Below are 13,474 nucleotides of genomic sequence, written 5' to 3'. Positions count from 1 at the left end.
GTTTGTGTTTATTCTAAATGTGTGTCAAATTTGTAGTTTAAAATTGCATCTTTTATTCCAGTTGCTAGATCAATGCTGCACAATATTTGAACCTACAAAAATGTTTACAGTAGTTGTAAAGGTAAAGGTAAAGGTACTCCTGACCATTATCGTGGATGTCTCTGAGGTTGTGGCACTCATCTCGCTCTATAGGCCGAGGGAGCCGGCGTTTGTCAGCAGACAGCTTCCAGGTCATGTCGCCAGCATGACTAAGCCGCTTCTGGCAAACCAGAGCAGCGCACGGAAATGCCGTTTACCTTCCTGCCGCAGCGGTACCTTTTTATCTACTTGCACTTTGACGTGCTTTTGAACTGGTAGGTTGGCAGGAGCAGGGACCGAACAACGGGAGCTCACCCCGTTGCGGGGATTTGAACCACTGACCTTCTGATCAGCAAGCCAAGCTAATCAGGTCAGTTTGCCACATCCACGTGCATGTTTCCCACTAGGATGGAATTAGCCATTGGTCTTAGTGTGTTGTCTAGGAGGCACCTGCATTACTGAAAGTTTCTGAGAGTGCTGCTTATAAATGGGGGCAACAGCTTACTAAGAAGGTGCTTCTGGACTGGGACTAAATACTGTAAACGTGTCATTGAGATATTGCCAATGGGACATTGGCAATGGTTTTTGTTTTTTTGTTTAATTTACTGGATTTTCCTGAAAGGGAAAATCTGACTAAATGGCCATTTGCTATTCATGTATTGCACAAACCAGAAGCACAAGATTGGGTAATCCAGAACACTGTACAAAATGCATCTTTGAGCTTTCCCTGCACATTTGTGCCAGGTGAATGTAAACATGGAAAAGAAAGTTGAAATGGAATGTACACTGTAGCTGGTGTAGATTTTACACATGTAGTTACAGGACAGTTCAAGAAAGCTGATTTCTTATTCCATGGGCTTTTGTAAGCCACCACTTATTTCATCAGATCATCTGTACACAACAGCTGACTATATCAGGTGATCATCTGGTGATGTACACTATTGCCTATAAGAACTTACTGCAGTTAACCAGTTTCAATGCTACTGTAGTTTGCTTGCTTCTGATCTAGTGGCTTCTTGGGGGTAGAGAAGTTCCAATGCAAGCAGGCAAGACCTCAAGCAATATTATGTACAGTGAATTGCAGAATTGAAGGGGCTGGATGCTTGTGCAGTAAAACTAAGATATGCAGTCTCACAGGTCAATAGTGTGTTCAGGTGAACACTCAAAAAGTGTAGATGGGTGGGGAGCACAAGCAAGCCCTATCTCCAGCACCCTCATTCTACCCCTTCACAGTTCTCAGCCTTCACCTTGTGTTGCACAAGGAAGTCTGCAGGGAGGTGGTAGATTGTGCAGAGAAGTATATTTGCATTCAATGGAATGTGAGTAGACAGTGTGTGTGTGTGTGTGTGTGTGTGTGTGTGTTGTACACAAGGATGTTAGTGGCAAAGCTTGCTACTTATTTTTCACACTTTCAGTGCCTGCATGTTCAGGCAAATGCCAGAATGAGCCTACAGAGATTTGTAATTCTTTACACATGTCCTTTCAAGAACTACCAGTTCCTTGTACTTGGGCAGGAGGGGTGAAGTCAGTGGGAGGGAGAAAGCACCATAATAATCAGGGACATTGATTCCAGTGATGAAAGGCAGATCCAAGCCATTCATTTAAAGCACATGACTTCTCCCTTGCAGACCCTTGAGTACAGAGTAAACGTCTGTGTTCACAGGTGCACACAGTTCAGACGCCTAGGTAGTTCGTCTACTGAGTGTGTTTTTGAAAGATAAATTGGCTTTAGAAGATAATTCATGATTTTGCAGTGAAAAGAGCTAGAAAAGGTATGTTTATTTTTTTAAAAATGGCTTCTGCCTAGGACTATTAGCAAGCTTCATAGGACTTTTTCAGGCTTCCTATTATTTATTTTAATTCCGAAGTTACCCTAAATAATTCATTATATTCTAGGTGTGGGTGGGTGTAGCGCATGCTACAAGTGAGCCGCGATCAGGCTGCAGCAGGAGAAAAACAAGGCGCGCGCTCAATACGCTACGCTGACAGATCATCCAGCACCTTCCGGCTCCTTCAACTACTTTTGAACGCTGTGAGCCTTCACGTGACCCAGACGAAACCACACACAGAGAGGGAGAGAAGCCGCTTTTTCCATTCTCCGCCGCCGCCGCCTCCCCCTCCTGCGATTGGTTGCTTCCCTCTCCTCACGCGGCCTCCATTCGCTCGTCCTACGGTCAGCCGCTGCCCGCGATTGGCTGCAGGCCTTGAAGCAATGCCGCTCGGCCTCTCGCTCTCCCGCCCGCGCTTTCCACTCAAGCCCTTTTGCGCAACCTCTTCCCGAGTGAGTTAGTTCTCTTTTTCGAGGAGGCGGGCTGAAGAGAATGCGAGAAACCAGTTCGGCCGCGGCGCAGGCGCAGGCTCAGGCGCCTCTTAACCCCGCCCCTGCCTGTAGCCCCCGCGCTCAGAAGCCGCCTCGGTCGCAGCCTGTCACGCGCAGCCCTTGAGTGGTGCGAGCGGCCGCGAGAGAGGAAGGGCGGAAGAAGGGCGCGTCCCTTGCCAACACTTATAAAGGGTCTCGCGAGGCGCAGGTGGACCATGTCGGTTTCCCCCGTGAAGAGGCAGAAGATGGAGTCGGCCTTGGAGCAGCTCAAGCAGCACACCACGGTGGTGGCCGACACAGGGGACTTCCACGGTGAGGGCGGCGGGGCAGGGAGAGGGAGAGGGAGACGGCTGAGCCAGCGGGGTCTCTGAGGCTGCAGCAAGCGCTGCGCTCCCGGGTGCTTCAGCAGCTTCCATGCCTCGGAGGAGCCGGTGGCCGTCGGTCCCGGGTCTCGCTCTGCTTCTTTGGAAACTGGAGTTCAGCCTTGGGTGCTGGGAAACCGGCTAATGGCGTCGGGCGGGAAGGAGAGACGCAGGTGAAGCAAATTGGATTAAGGAGGGTTTCTTGCCCAGGCCGGCCGCGCTGCTTCCGTGGGGAGGAGGCAGCAACGCCGGGCCCCTCCTGCTGCTGCTCAAAGGGTCGTGGAAAGGGCATAGGTTCAGCTGCTGCATCTCTCTTGGGTTTGCGTCCCTGAGTGAAATCCGGCAAAGTGGCTCCCTCCCTCCCATAGTGTGCCGCTTCACTTCGATCATTTGTTTAGGAGCATATTAGTTGTTCGGTGGTTGCTGCCATAGCTGCCTAACCCGAGACGGCAGAGTCAAAGTTAGTGGGTGGGTGGGTGCGTGCTTGGATTTATTTCGGTTCTTGCAAACTTCATGCACATCTGAAATGGACTCGCTCACGGAAGGCTCGCACTTGGCGTTTTAGTAGGTGCTGTTGCTGCGCTCAGATTGTTGGAAGCAGGCAATCCATAGACCCAGTTTAGCTCTGAGAGTGGAGGAAGCAGTTGTTGAGCCGAGATCTTCATTTAATTTATGCTAAACTGAATTATGTCGAAGAGCAATGCAGTATAAATAAAGTATTTTTAAAAGTAGCCAAAGCTAGCAACATAGTAAAAGAGCCAATGATTTCAGCAGGACTACTATTAAGAACGACTTGGTTGGATATAATCCTTTCTCCTTTAGTGGCAACACACTGGGCCACAGTTTAATAATTACTTCCTTCAGAGATCACTCATAGCCGAGGTACACTGGGCAACTGCTCCAAGTCTAAAAGTTAAAGCCTGTTGCTTGAATTGAATCATGAAGTCAATGAATTGCAGGTTGTACTAGGATGCTGTGATGCAGGTTCTTGGCCCAGCACTCACTATGACCTTCTGCAAATCCCAACTCAGTTCTTGCCTGTTGTAATGATATATGCTGTTCATTAACAGAAAATATAGTTTCTGATAAAAATTGCTTCAGTAATGAAATAAGTTTTTTAATGAAGTTAATCTGAATGCATCCATGCCTATAACTGAAGGCAGAGTTGTATGCATTCCATCACTTTGCTGTACTGTATAGAAATTGGAACTGTTTGCCAAATGCAACATTTCTTGATTCAGAATTTAAATTGCTTAGATGCAGCCTTGCCTTTTTTATAGCAAGTATGCACAGCCCAAAATAAAAGCTGTGCTAAACAGACAAGGTGTATTTTGTAACTAGTCTTATGAAAGACATTGAAATATTCTGTTACTTAACAGGTTACTGCATCCTGCTAATGATTACTGAGTTGGCAAATGCAGAAGGGGAACATCCTGAAAATTATGAATAAGAAATTTTGGAACAGGGGATTCCCTGTGTTGTGTATTGTAATTTGTTAAAGTTTCATTATAACGAATAAGAAACATTTCACAATGTATTTTCAAATTTGAAGCATTATGGAAAGGGAAGGAAGTGGCTTAAGGTGAAGAAACAAAACTAGACCTGCATTGCTACTGAATATGTATAGTGTCAGGGATATTGAAGTTACAGGTGTTGGTCTGCCGTAGTCGGGGGGGGGGGGAATTCCTTCCAGTAGCACCTTAGAGACCAGCTAAGTTTGTTATTGGTATGAGCTTTCGTGTGCATGCACACTTCTTCAGATACACTGAAACAGAAGTCACAGAAGGGATATTGAAATTAGCCTTGTCAAATAACTCACTTCCAAAATGGGCAGAATTGTGTGTAGCCTCTTTCTGGTGAGGGTAACTTATTTGTCAATCTCCGAAAACTAATTTTGTGCTTGAGGGTTGCTGTGTTCATCCAGTAAATGTTGCATAACATAGCTAAGAATGTCACAAAAGTTGATGGACATATTGCATTATTGTGATGCCACTTGTGCAACTTTGGAGAGAAAACTGACATATCCTTAGGGTAATTTGGAGATGATTATCAGTACAAAGGCATTTCAGTTTACAATGACTACCCTTCAGTAACACACAGCTGTAGTTTCACCATGTGAAACACATCCTTCTAGTAACCTTCAGATTTTCAAAGTGGTTTCACCAGTTTAAGGAGCAGCTGCATACAGAGCATGTTACAGTTATCCATCCTTGAGCTTACCAGCATGTGGCCGTAGCTGGTGCAACAGTCAAAAGTTGGTACTGTAAAAGGTTGCTGGCTTTGGGGGGCATTTGGGTCTCCATCAATGATGGTTCTACAAGCACCGCTAGACTATGCACCTGCTTTTTTTAAGGGGAGTGCAACCCCACCCAGTCTGCCTGTTTCCTGCACCTGAAAGCCACCCACCCATGGAATCTTTGTCTTGTAAGGATTCAGCTTCTAGTTACCGGCCTCCATCTAGCCAGGTATCAGTTCAGGACTTGTACATTCTTACCTGACTTGGGAGAGGGAGGGGGTGTCTTCGAAGTTGCGCCTTACATACTCTAGGTAGGAAACCCATCAAACTTCACGTAGTTCCCTACTTTATTTATTAAAAGTAAACACTTGAGCTAGTATTTAGCAAATCTATAGACCATTTTTCTGTATACCGTTCCTTTGACATAGATGAACAACAATAAGAGGATTGGGTACAAGGTAAACAGTGGTCCAGTAACGGACCAGTGGGAAAGTTTTAGCTGGGTTTCTTGTATATTTCTTTCTTTTGTAAACAGATTGTAAGAATGCATCCTAAGTGCAGTGGTCTCCATCTTTGTGCCCATGGGCACCATGATGCCCATGGAGGTTTCCAGTGGTGCCCCTGTGCAGGTGCCCCAGATTATGTGCTTGCTTGCTTTTTTAAGCAACTCTGAAGAGAAAGCTATGGAGCAAAATGCACTGGTACTTTCTAAGTGATTTCTGGTGTTGCTATGTTTTTCCTGTTAATAGACAGCAACTCTGTGTGTCAGAGAGAGATTCATAATCAGGACCAGCAGGACATAGCTGACTTCCCCTGGTAAGCATTAGGTTGTAGGGGGTGTTATCTCTTTTATGCCATGCTGCCTTCATGGCAGACATTTTGTGACTCTCCAGCGCACACTCCAAATTCAAAATGTGCCCACTAGTCAAAAAAATGTTGGTGACCTCTGACTTAGTGTGAGGTAAATCAGATCATTAACTGCACAAGACTGAAGTTGTTCCATATCTAAACTATTAGACCTTTATGCTTTAAAATGGATTATCTCTTCAAAAATCAAAGTTCAACTGTGCTTTGTTAATCTTGGGTGTTGTGCTGCGTAACTATTGTCTGAAATAAAACTGAAATGCTACAAAGAGGTATGAATAGTGGGTGGAACATTGTTTACTTTAGCTTGCAATGAGTAAGCATGTTTGTTCCTTGATCTAAGAAGTTGGATCAAGCATTTAGATTCTAAATTCACATGTCTGATGGATTACACTATAATGTGCATAATACTATGCAGTATAAAGCCAGAATTCTGGATTTGTGAGTGATAAAATATTACAGAAAAGGGGAAATGGCATGCAGTATTAAGGCAGGGAAAGAGATGAAGGAAGTAATACTTCCTCATTCTTCAAAAATAAGGAAATTCATACATTGAGTAGTTTGCATAACTTGACTTCTTCATTGTTGGTCTTAATTTTGATTCTCAAGGATGTTCATATCCAATCCAAATGCTTGGGAGAAAAATAAGCACTAGCCCAACTGCTTTCTCTGTGTTCTGAACAAATGCTTATTATTAACAAAATTGTGCTAAAACTAATAATTCCATAGATGCCAGTTGGGAAGAACAGACCTAACCAAGTACTGTAGGTAATGACACACATCAGATATACTGGCTGTATCTCTTATGTAAGTTAACTGGTTCTTGCTAGGGGGAGGCAAGATGGTGGGGAAACAGTACAAACCTTCATTTTCTTTCCTTACATTGATTCCTATGTGACGAACATGAAGTTTGTTATACCTGCATCTTTAGTAGTGTAAATTGCATGAGTTCTATGGGCAGGTAAGGTAAAAAGGACAGTTAAGTCCAGTCAAAGGCAACTATGGGGTACAGCGCTCATGTCGCTTTCAAGCCGAGAGACGGCGTTTGTCCACAGACAGCTTTCCGGGTCATGTGGCCAGCATGACTAAACCACTACTGGTGCACGGAGGACCATGACAGAAGCCAGAATGCACGGAAATGCCGTTTACCTTCCCGCTGCAGTGGTACTTATTTATCTACTTGCACTGGTGTGCTTTTGAACTGCTAGGCTGGCAGGAACCGGGACAGAGTAGTGGGAGCTCATCCCGTCATGTGGATTCGAACTGCCAACCTTTGGATCAGCAAGCCCAAGAGGCGCAGTGGTTTAGACCACAGCTCCCTGTGGGCAGGACCACTGAAGGGATGGAGCAACAGAACCTTGTCCATTCCTCTTCCCTTGTCCATTCTGTGCCCTTGACACACATCTCACTATTGTCTTTGATATTGTCATAACCTATGCTAGCAGGGCTTTCCCTCTGCCTGGTGCAAGTATCTACACCAAAGTGAATTATTTACACCAGCTCAGCTGGGGCATAGGGAGATACACCACATCCTAACTTATTCTAGCTGTGTATTTGGGGGTCAGGGTTGTGCCTTTAAACTGGTATGCCAAACTGTCCTGAACAAGGCATAGAATTTGAAGTCATGCTATGTTTTTTGTACGGAGAAACATTCTGGCATATGATGCCCTACCTGCAGTCTAAAAGTGGTACAGCTCAGGTTTGCCATTTGAGAACTAGGCTTCCAATTCTTAGTCATTGTGGTGTTCAGTCACACTGTGTACAGCAATCTGACTAATTGGTTCCCAAACTTGGCATCTGCTTAATTGTTATTAACAATATTATGCTTCTGGAATAGCAAATTAGCTACGTTTACTCCACCCTATCCCATCTTTAAGGGACGTGGGTGGCACTGTGGTCTAAACCACACAGCCTAGGGCTTGCCGATCAGAAGGTCGGCGGTTCGAATCCCCGTGATGGGATGAGTTCCTGTTGCTGAGTTCCAGCTCCTGCCATCCTAGCAGTTCGAAAGCACGTCAAAATGCAAATAGATAAATAGGTACCGCTCTGGCGGGAAGATAAACGGCATTTCTGTGCACTGCTCTGCTGGCCACATGACCCGGAAGCTGTCTGCGGACAAACGCTGGCTCCCTTGGCCAGTAAAGCGAGATGAGCGTGCAACCCCAGAGTTGTCCGCGACTGGACCTAATGGTCAGGGGTACCTTTACCTTTATCCCATCTTTAAAATAAATTATTGTCATGCTAGCCAACCAGGTTTTTTTCTGATTGCTTTTGTCCCCATAGCTATTGAGGAGTACAAGCCTCTGGATGCCACCACCAACCCTTCCCTAATATTTGCTGCAGCCCAGATGCCATCCTACCAGCAATTGGTGGAAGATGCTATTGCATATGGGAGGAAACTTGGTGGGTAAGTGTATTCATATTCAGACTTGGCAGCTATGACCCCTCATGATGGTACCATTGTGTGTTTTCTTCTGGCCCTCCTGTATTGTAATTTAACAACATGTCATCTCCCTCCAAGTAAAGGTTATGGCTATCAGAAACCAAGACCAAACCATAGTGCAAACAATTAGCCATTCCCAATTGAGCTGTGGCCATTATTTTTATTTTTTTAGGACATTATCATCACATAATCATTATTTTTCCTGGATATTCATTTTTCTCTTTTGTGATTATTTATTTCCAGGTCAGAAGATGACCAAGTTAAAAATGCTTGTGACAAGCTTTTTATATTGTTTGGGGCAGAAATACTGAAGAGGATACCTGGCCGTGTGTCCACAGAGGTAGATGCAAGGTGTGTCTCTCCTGAATTGCCTTCTAGGTCTCTGCCTTAAAATAAAGGAACCCGGCTGCTCATCCATGCTGAGGCCCTCTTGTGGCATCAATCTTGGCATAATTCCGTGTTGGGAGGAGGGCCTTCTCGGTAATCATGCCTAAGCTCTGGAGTTCTTGCTCATGCCTTCATCACCACTATGATCTTACGTCGTCTGGTGAAGATCTTGGAGATGTTTTTTAAGAAAGGCCTTTATGAATAAGATGCTTGCCAGCCCCGTCCTAAGATGTTTGTTAATTATGTTGGTGGTGTTATTTATGCTATTACTTTTATAGAATGTGTTTAATTTTTTGTTTTGCTTTTATTATGCTAGCCACTTTATTTTTAGGAAAGGGAGGGTGTAATTTAATACATGCATACATACATCATAGAATTAGTAGAAAGGTGCCTGCACACCATATTGCCATGAGTACACACATTGGAAAGATCTGCCCCTAAAATGGGTATAAACAGCGAAATAGACATCGTCACATAAGGGAAAGTGCTGACTTGACAAATTATTCTGCTCAATACTTTGTGTTAAAAGTTCTGTTTAGCTGGACAGAAGAAATCCCAGAAAATTCAAAGAGGCACCCTTTTTTCTTTTTCCAAAATAATAAAACTGTTAACAACCCGGTCACAAGTCCAGTTATGTGCCTAGGTCTCCTCTCCACATAAATACAAACCAATAGTGCTCACTTTGGCAGCACATATACTAAAATAAATACAAACCAATAGATTTGTAACACTTCAAGCTTAAACACATTAATGCCAAATGATTTTCTACCTACTGAGCTACTACCCATGATTAACAGAGAAATACTATAAACTAACAAAAAACCCACAAAGATGAATGCTTGCACATTTAAAAAAAATCCTTTGGTTTAAAGGTTGTCTTTTGACAAGGAAGGCATGGTGAAGAAGGCCAGACACTTCATAGATCTTTATAAAGAAGCAGGAATTAGTAAAGATCGCATCCTCATCAAGCTGTCATCAACATGGGAAGGCATTCAGGCTGCCAAGTAAGTTTGTACCTTATGCGTTAATGTAGTATAGATGCAATATAATCTAATACTAAGCAATCGCCTCTTATTTTCAGGTGCCTGCTCCCATCCAGACTGAAACACCTGTAATTCAGTTTCTGATATGAAACTAGATTTTCAGAGCTGGAGGTGGTTTTTTGTGGGGTACATACTGACAAATCATTAATTTCTAAAAGTTAGTAACCTGAAAATGTATATATGTAGTAAATTGCTTATTCCTTTTTTCCAGCAGTATAATTATAGTTAGTGGGGGGAGTAATTCTGTTCTAAGGCTGTATCTTTTAACAGGGTTCTTGAAGAGCAGCATGGGATCCACTGCAACTTGACCTTGCTGTTTTCCTTTGCTCAGGCTGTTGCCTGTGCAGAAGCAGGAGTCACCCTCATTTCTCCTTTTGTTGGGCGTATTCTGGATTGGCATGTAGCAAATACAGACAAGAAGACATACGAGCCATCAGAAGACCCAGGTAATAGATTGTCTGTGACAAACATATTAATATTTTAACACAATCAAGCCCAAATGCTTAGTTTTTTAAGAGGAAGTGTTGTTTTTTAAAGAGTTGAGGTCTGAGAGTTTCTTCAAGGTTAAGCAATTTTGCATAGTATTCTTTTTTTTAAAAAAACCAACCTATTCCATATTCTTTTATAGGTGTGAAAAGTGTCACTAAAATCTACCATTACTACAAAAAGTTTGGCTATAAAACTATTGTGATGGGAGCTTCATTTCGAAACACCGGAGAAATCAAAGCACTGACTGGTTGTGACTTTCTCACCATTTCACCGAAGCTTCTGGGAGAGCTCAGTAAAGATAGCAGCAAGCTAATCCCGATGCTCAGTGTCAAAGATGGTAGGTTGTCTTCTTTTATATATTGTGTGTGATAGTCTTGCAAATTATTTTACTAAGGATGATTAACTAGGATGACAATCTGACAGCTGTTCATTACAATGTCCTCCATGTGTTTAAGGGTTGACTTCTACTTAAGGAATACAGTGGTACCTCTGGTTGCAGACGGGATCCGTTCCGGAGGTCCAGTCGGACCCCGAGGTTTCCATAGCCTGAGGACCGCTTTGCGCATGCGCACACGGCAAAAGCCGGTCAAATACGTCCAGGTTTGCCGCTTTCGCATCCTGAACTTTACGTAACCAGAGGTACTACTGTACCTTAATTGTTTTACCCTGTTATCACCATATATATCTTGAAAGCATTTTAAGGGGCTGTGGCTCCATGTAGAATCTGGCATCAGGGATTGTAACCTAATAGTCCCCAGAGCTGACATGGAGAATGTGTTTTTTTTGTAATCTTTTATTCTAAACTTTCTCTGGTTGAACAAGTGTATTCTCTGGATAAGGAGTTGGAGTAAATATATCTAAAGACTCTGACCTTGTGTGTAACTTTAGAGAAGCACTGTTGTCAGCTCATTTTTTGATAAATCAAATACCCAAAATAGTTTTTAGATCAGCATGTTTGCTCTTGTACTTAGGTTGCTGAACCAGAGTACAGCAACCTACTGTGGAGCTTAAAGCACAACACAGATATTATGATGATTCTTATTAGTAATAATAATATTTTCTATATTGCACTTCATCTGAAGATCACAGGGTGGTTTGCAATATAAAAACACAAAAATACATACCATGAACTCTATACAGCTGGTTGATTTCTGTAAGAGTTCAGAATAAACATTTGCTGTGGCCGCTGTACAAAGTTGAGCAGCAGCAATTGCTGTCTTAGCATTAGTGATGGGATGATTTTGCGAAAAGGACTCCGCCCCCATTAAGAGTTGTTCTATCCAAGTAGCCTGCTAGATTTCTAAGATTCAGTAGCTTTGTGCATTCTTCATTTCAGCTCAGGCATCTGACCTGGAGAAGATCCATCTGGATGAAAAGACATTCCGTTGGCTCCATAATGAAGACCAAATGGCTGTGGAGAAGTTGTCTGATGGAATCAGAAAGTTTGCTGCTGATGCAGTTAAATTGGAGCAGATGATAAAGGTAACATTATTTAAGAGGGTTTTATCTTCTTACAGTCTGCTATACATTAGGTCATATAAGGATTTGGAGTATTTGCAGCTTCTGTTTCAGTTTCATTTCTAACTGTTCCCCAATGGAGAAGATTAAAACTTAAAACATGTTAATTTCACAAGACTAACTGGATATTAGAGATTAACATTATTGTTTAGAACTGTCAATATCCATATAGAATACAGTGGTACCTCGCAAGACGAATGCCTCGCACAACGAAAAACTCTAGACGAAAGGCATTCGCTAACGAAAGGGTGACTCGCAAGGCGAATTTTTCTATGGTTGTGCTTCGCAAGACGAAAATTTCAATGCATTCCTATGGGAATTAAATTCCTATGCATTCCTATGGTCGTGCTTCGCAAGACGAATTTTTCGCAATATGAAACGACTCGCGGAACAAATTAATTTCGTCTTGCGAGGCACCACTGTACTGAATTTAAACAGTGCTTTGCTTTCTCTTGCCTTTAGGATTTTTTTTAGTAAACAGATTAGGTTTTTATTATATAAAGCAGTGTAAAATGTTCATAAAATCAGTATTAAATTGACGAGATCTATTAAAGCAGGGGTCAGCAGCAGGGGGCCGGTCCACTGTCCCCCAGACCTTGTGGGGGGCCGGACTGTATTTTGGAAAAAAAAATATGAACGAATTCCTATGCCCCACAAATAACCCAGAGGTGCATTTTAAATAAAAGCACACATTCTACTCATGTAAAATCATGCAGATTCCCGGACCGTCTGCGGGCCACATTTAGGAGGAGATTGGGCTGCCTCCGGCCCCTGGAGCTTAGTTTGGGGACCCCTGTTTTAAAGCCTAATCCATACTGTTTTTCAGTTATACAAGTTGAAAACTGACACGTGAAACTATTTTCTGGATGTTTCATATGATTTGCCTCCTTTTAAATGCTTGAATTTTTTCTTCTCTTAGGAACGAATGTTCAATGCTGCAAATGGAAAGTAGGCATGCCAAACTTCTTGGAAGCTGTATGGCTGTACAAGCTGCTTATGAATGGATTTTCTGTATTCCAGGCTTTTTATATGATTTTGCAAAGTTAACATATTCTCAGTATGTTTGGCACTTTTGTATATCAAAATTGATACTGCTGTGGGGGGAAGTTGCAGATGACTAAAGGACCAATTGACTGGAAGGGTTTCCCTTCAAAATGATGGTGGTAGTGGTAATAATAAAAGTATTGTGGTACAACAATGCTTTCACTTATTTGTTCTAAGTAATAGGTATGATGTTTCATTCTACTTCGTAGAAAGGATAAGTTGATATTGTCTATGCTTACTGTAATGCAGGAAGTGTGTTGAAGAATTCTCATCAAAATATCTGGACTTTATGCCTATGGATGGGGTTCATAGCACTAAGCAAGATGTTTGTTTTCTTACATACAATTATGATTACTAACCTAGCTGTACCAAATGAACTTTAATAAGCATCTGACCAAACAATGATTAAGGATCTCCAATTATGGTTTGAAGTGAGACTTGCAAACTAATCATGATTTGATGTCTGATTTGACAAGAGTTTGGTCTCTTGGGAGTGCAGCACTTGGGTAGCTGTAGTGTAAACTTCATGTTTGGAAATTCAAATGGTGGCTTGGTATGGTGCCAGAATATGTATGACTGGAAATCTGCCCTGTAGTCCTTATACATTGTTTACAATACCTAAGCCAGCCTTAACAGGTAAATTAAAATTGATTTCATAAAAAAAAATGGCCAAGTTGCTACTAGCAACTA

The 13,474-nt window shown here is 42.6% G+C and overlaps 1 protein-coding gene across 1 annotated transcript; it reads left to right on the top strand.

The window, feature by feature from the left end:
• Window positions 1-2,557: 2,557 nt before the first annotated feature.
• TALDO1 (transaldolase 1) lies at window positions 2,558-12,938 on the top strand. Its single transcript, XM_033155688.1, has 8 exons — window positions 2,558-2,710; window positions 8,144-8,267; window positions 8,547-8,654; window positions 9,563-9,694; window positions 10,004-10,179; window positions 10,362-10,559; window positions 11,559-11,704; window positions 12,660-12,938. The coding sequence occupies exons 1-8, from the start codon at window positions 2,614-2,616 to the stop codon at window positions 12,690-12,692; spliced, it is 1,014 nt and encodes a 337-aa protein (XP_033011579.1). The 5' UTR covers window positions 2,558-2,613; the 3' UTR covers window positions 12,693-12,938.
• Window positions 12,939-13,474: the final 536 nt, after the last annotated feature.

This window comes from Lacerta agilis, chromosome 1, assembly GCF_009819535.1.
Source record: "Lacerta agilis isolate rLacAgi1 chromosome 1, rLacAgi1.pri, whole genome shotgun sequence".
Taxonomy (NCBI): domain Eukaryota; kingdom Metazoa; phylum Chordata; class Lepidosauria; order Squamata; family Lacertidae; genus Lacerta; species Lacerta agilis.
This window is presented reverse-complemented; position numbering and strand designations above follow the sequence as displayed.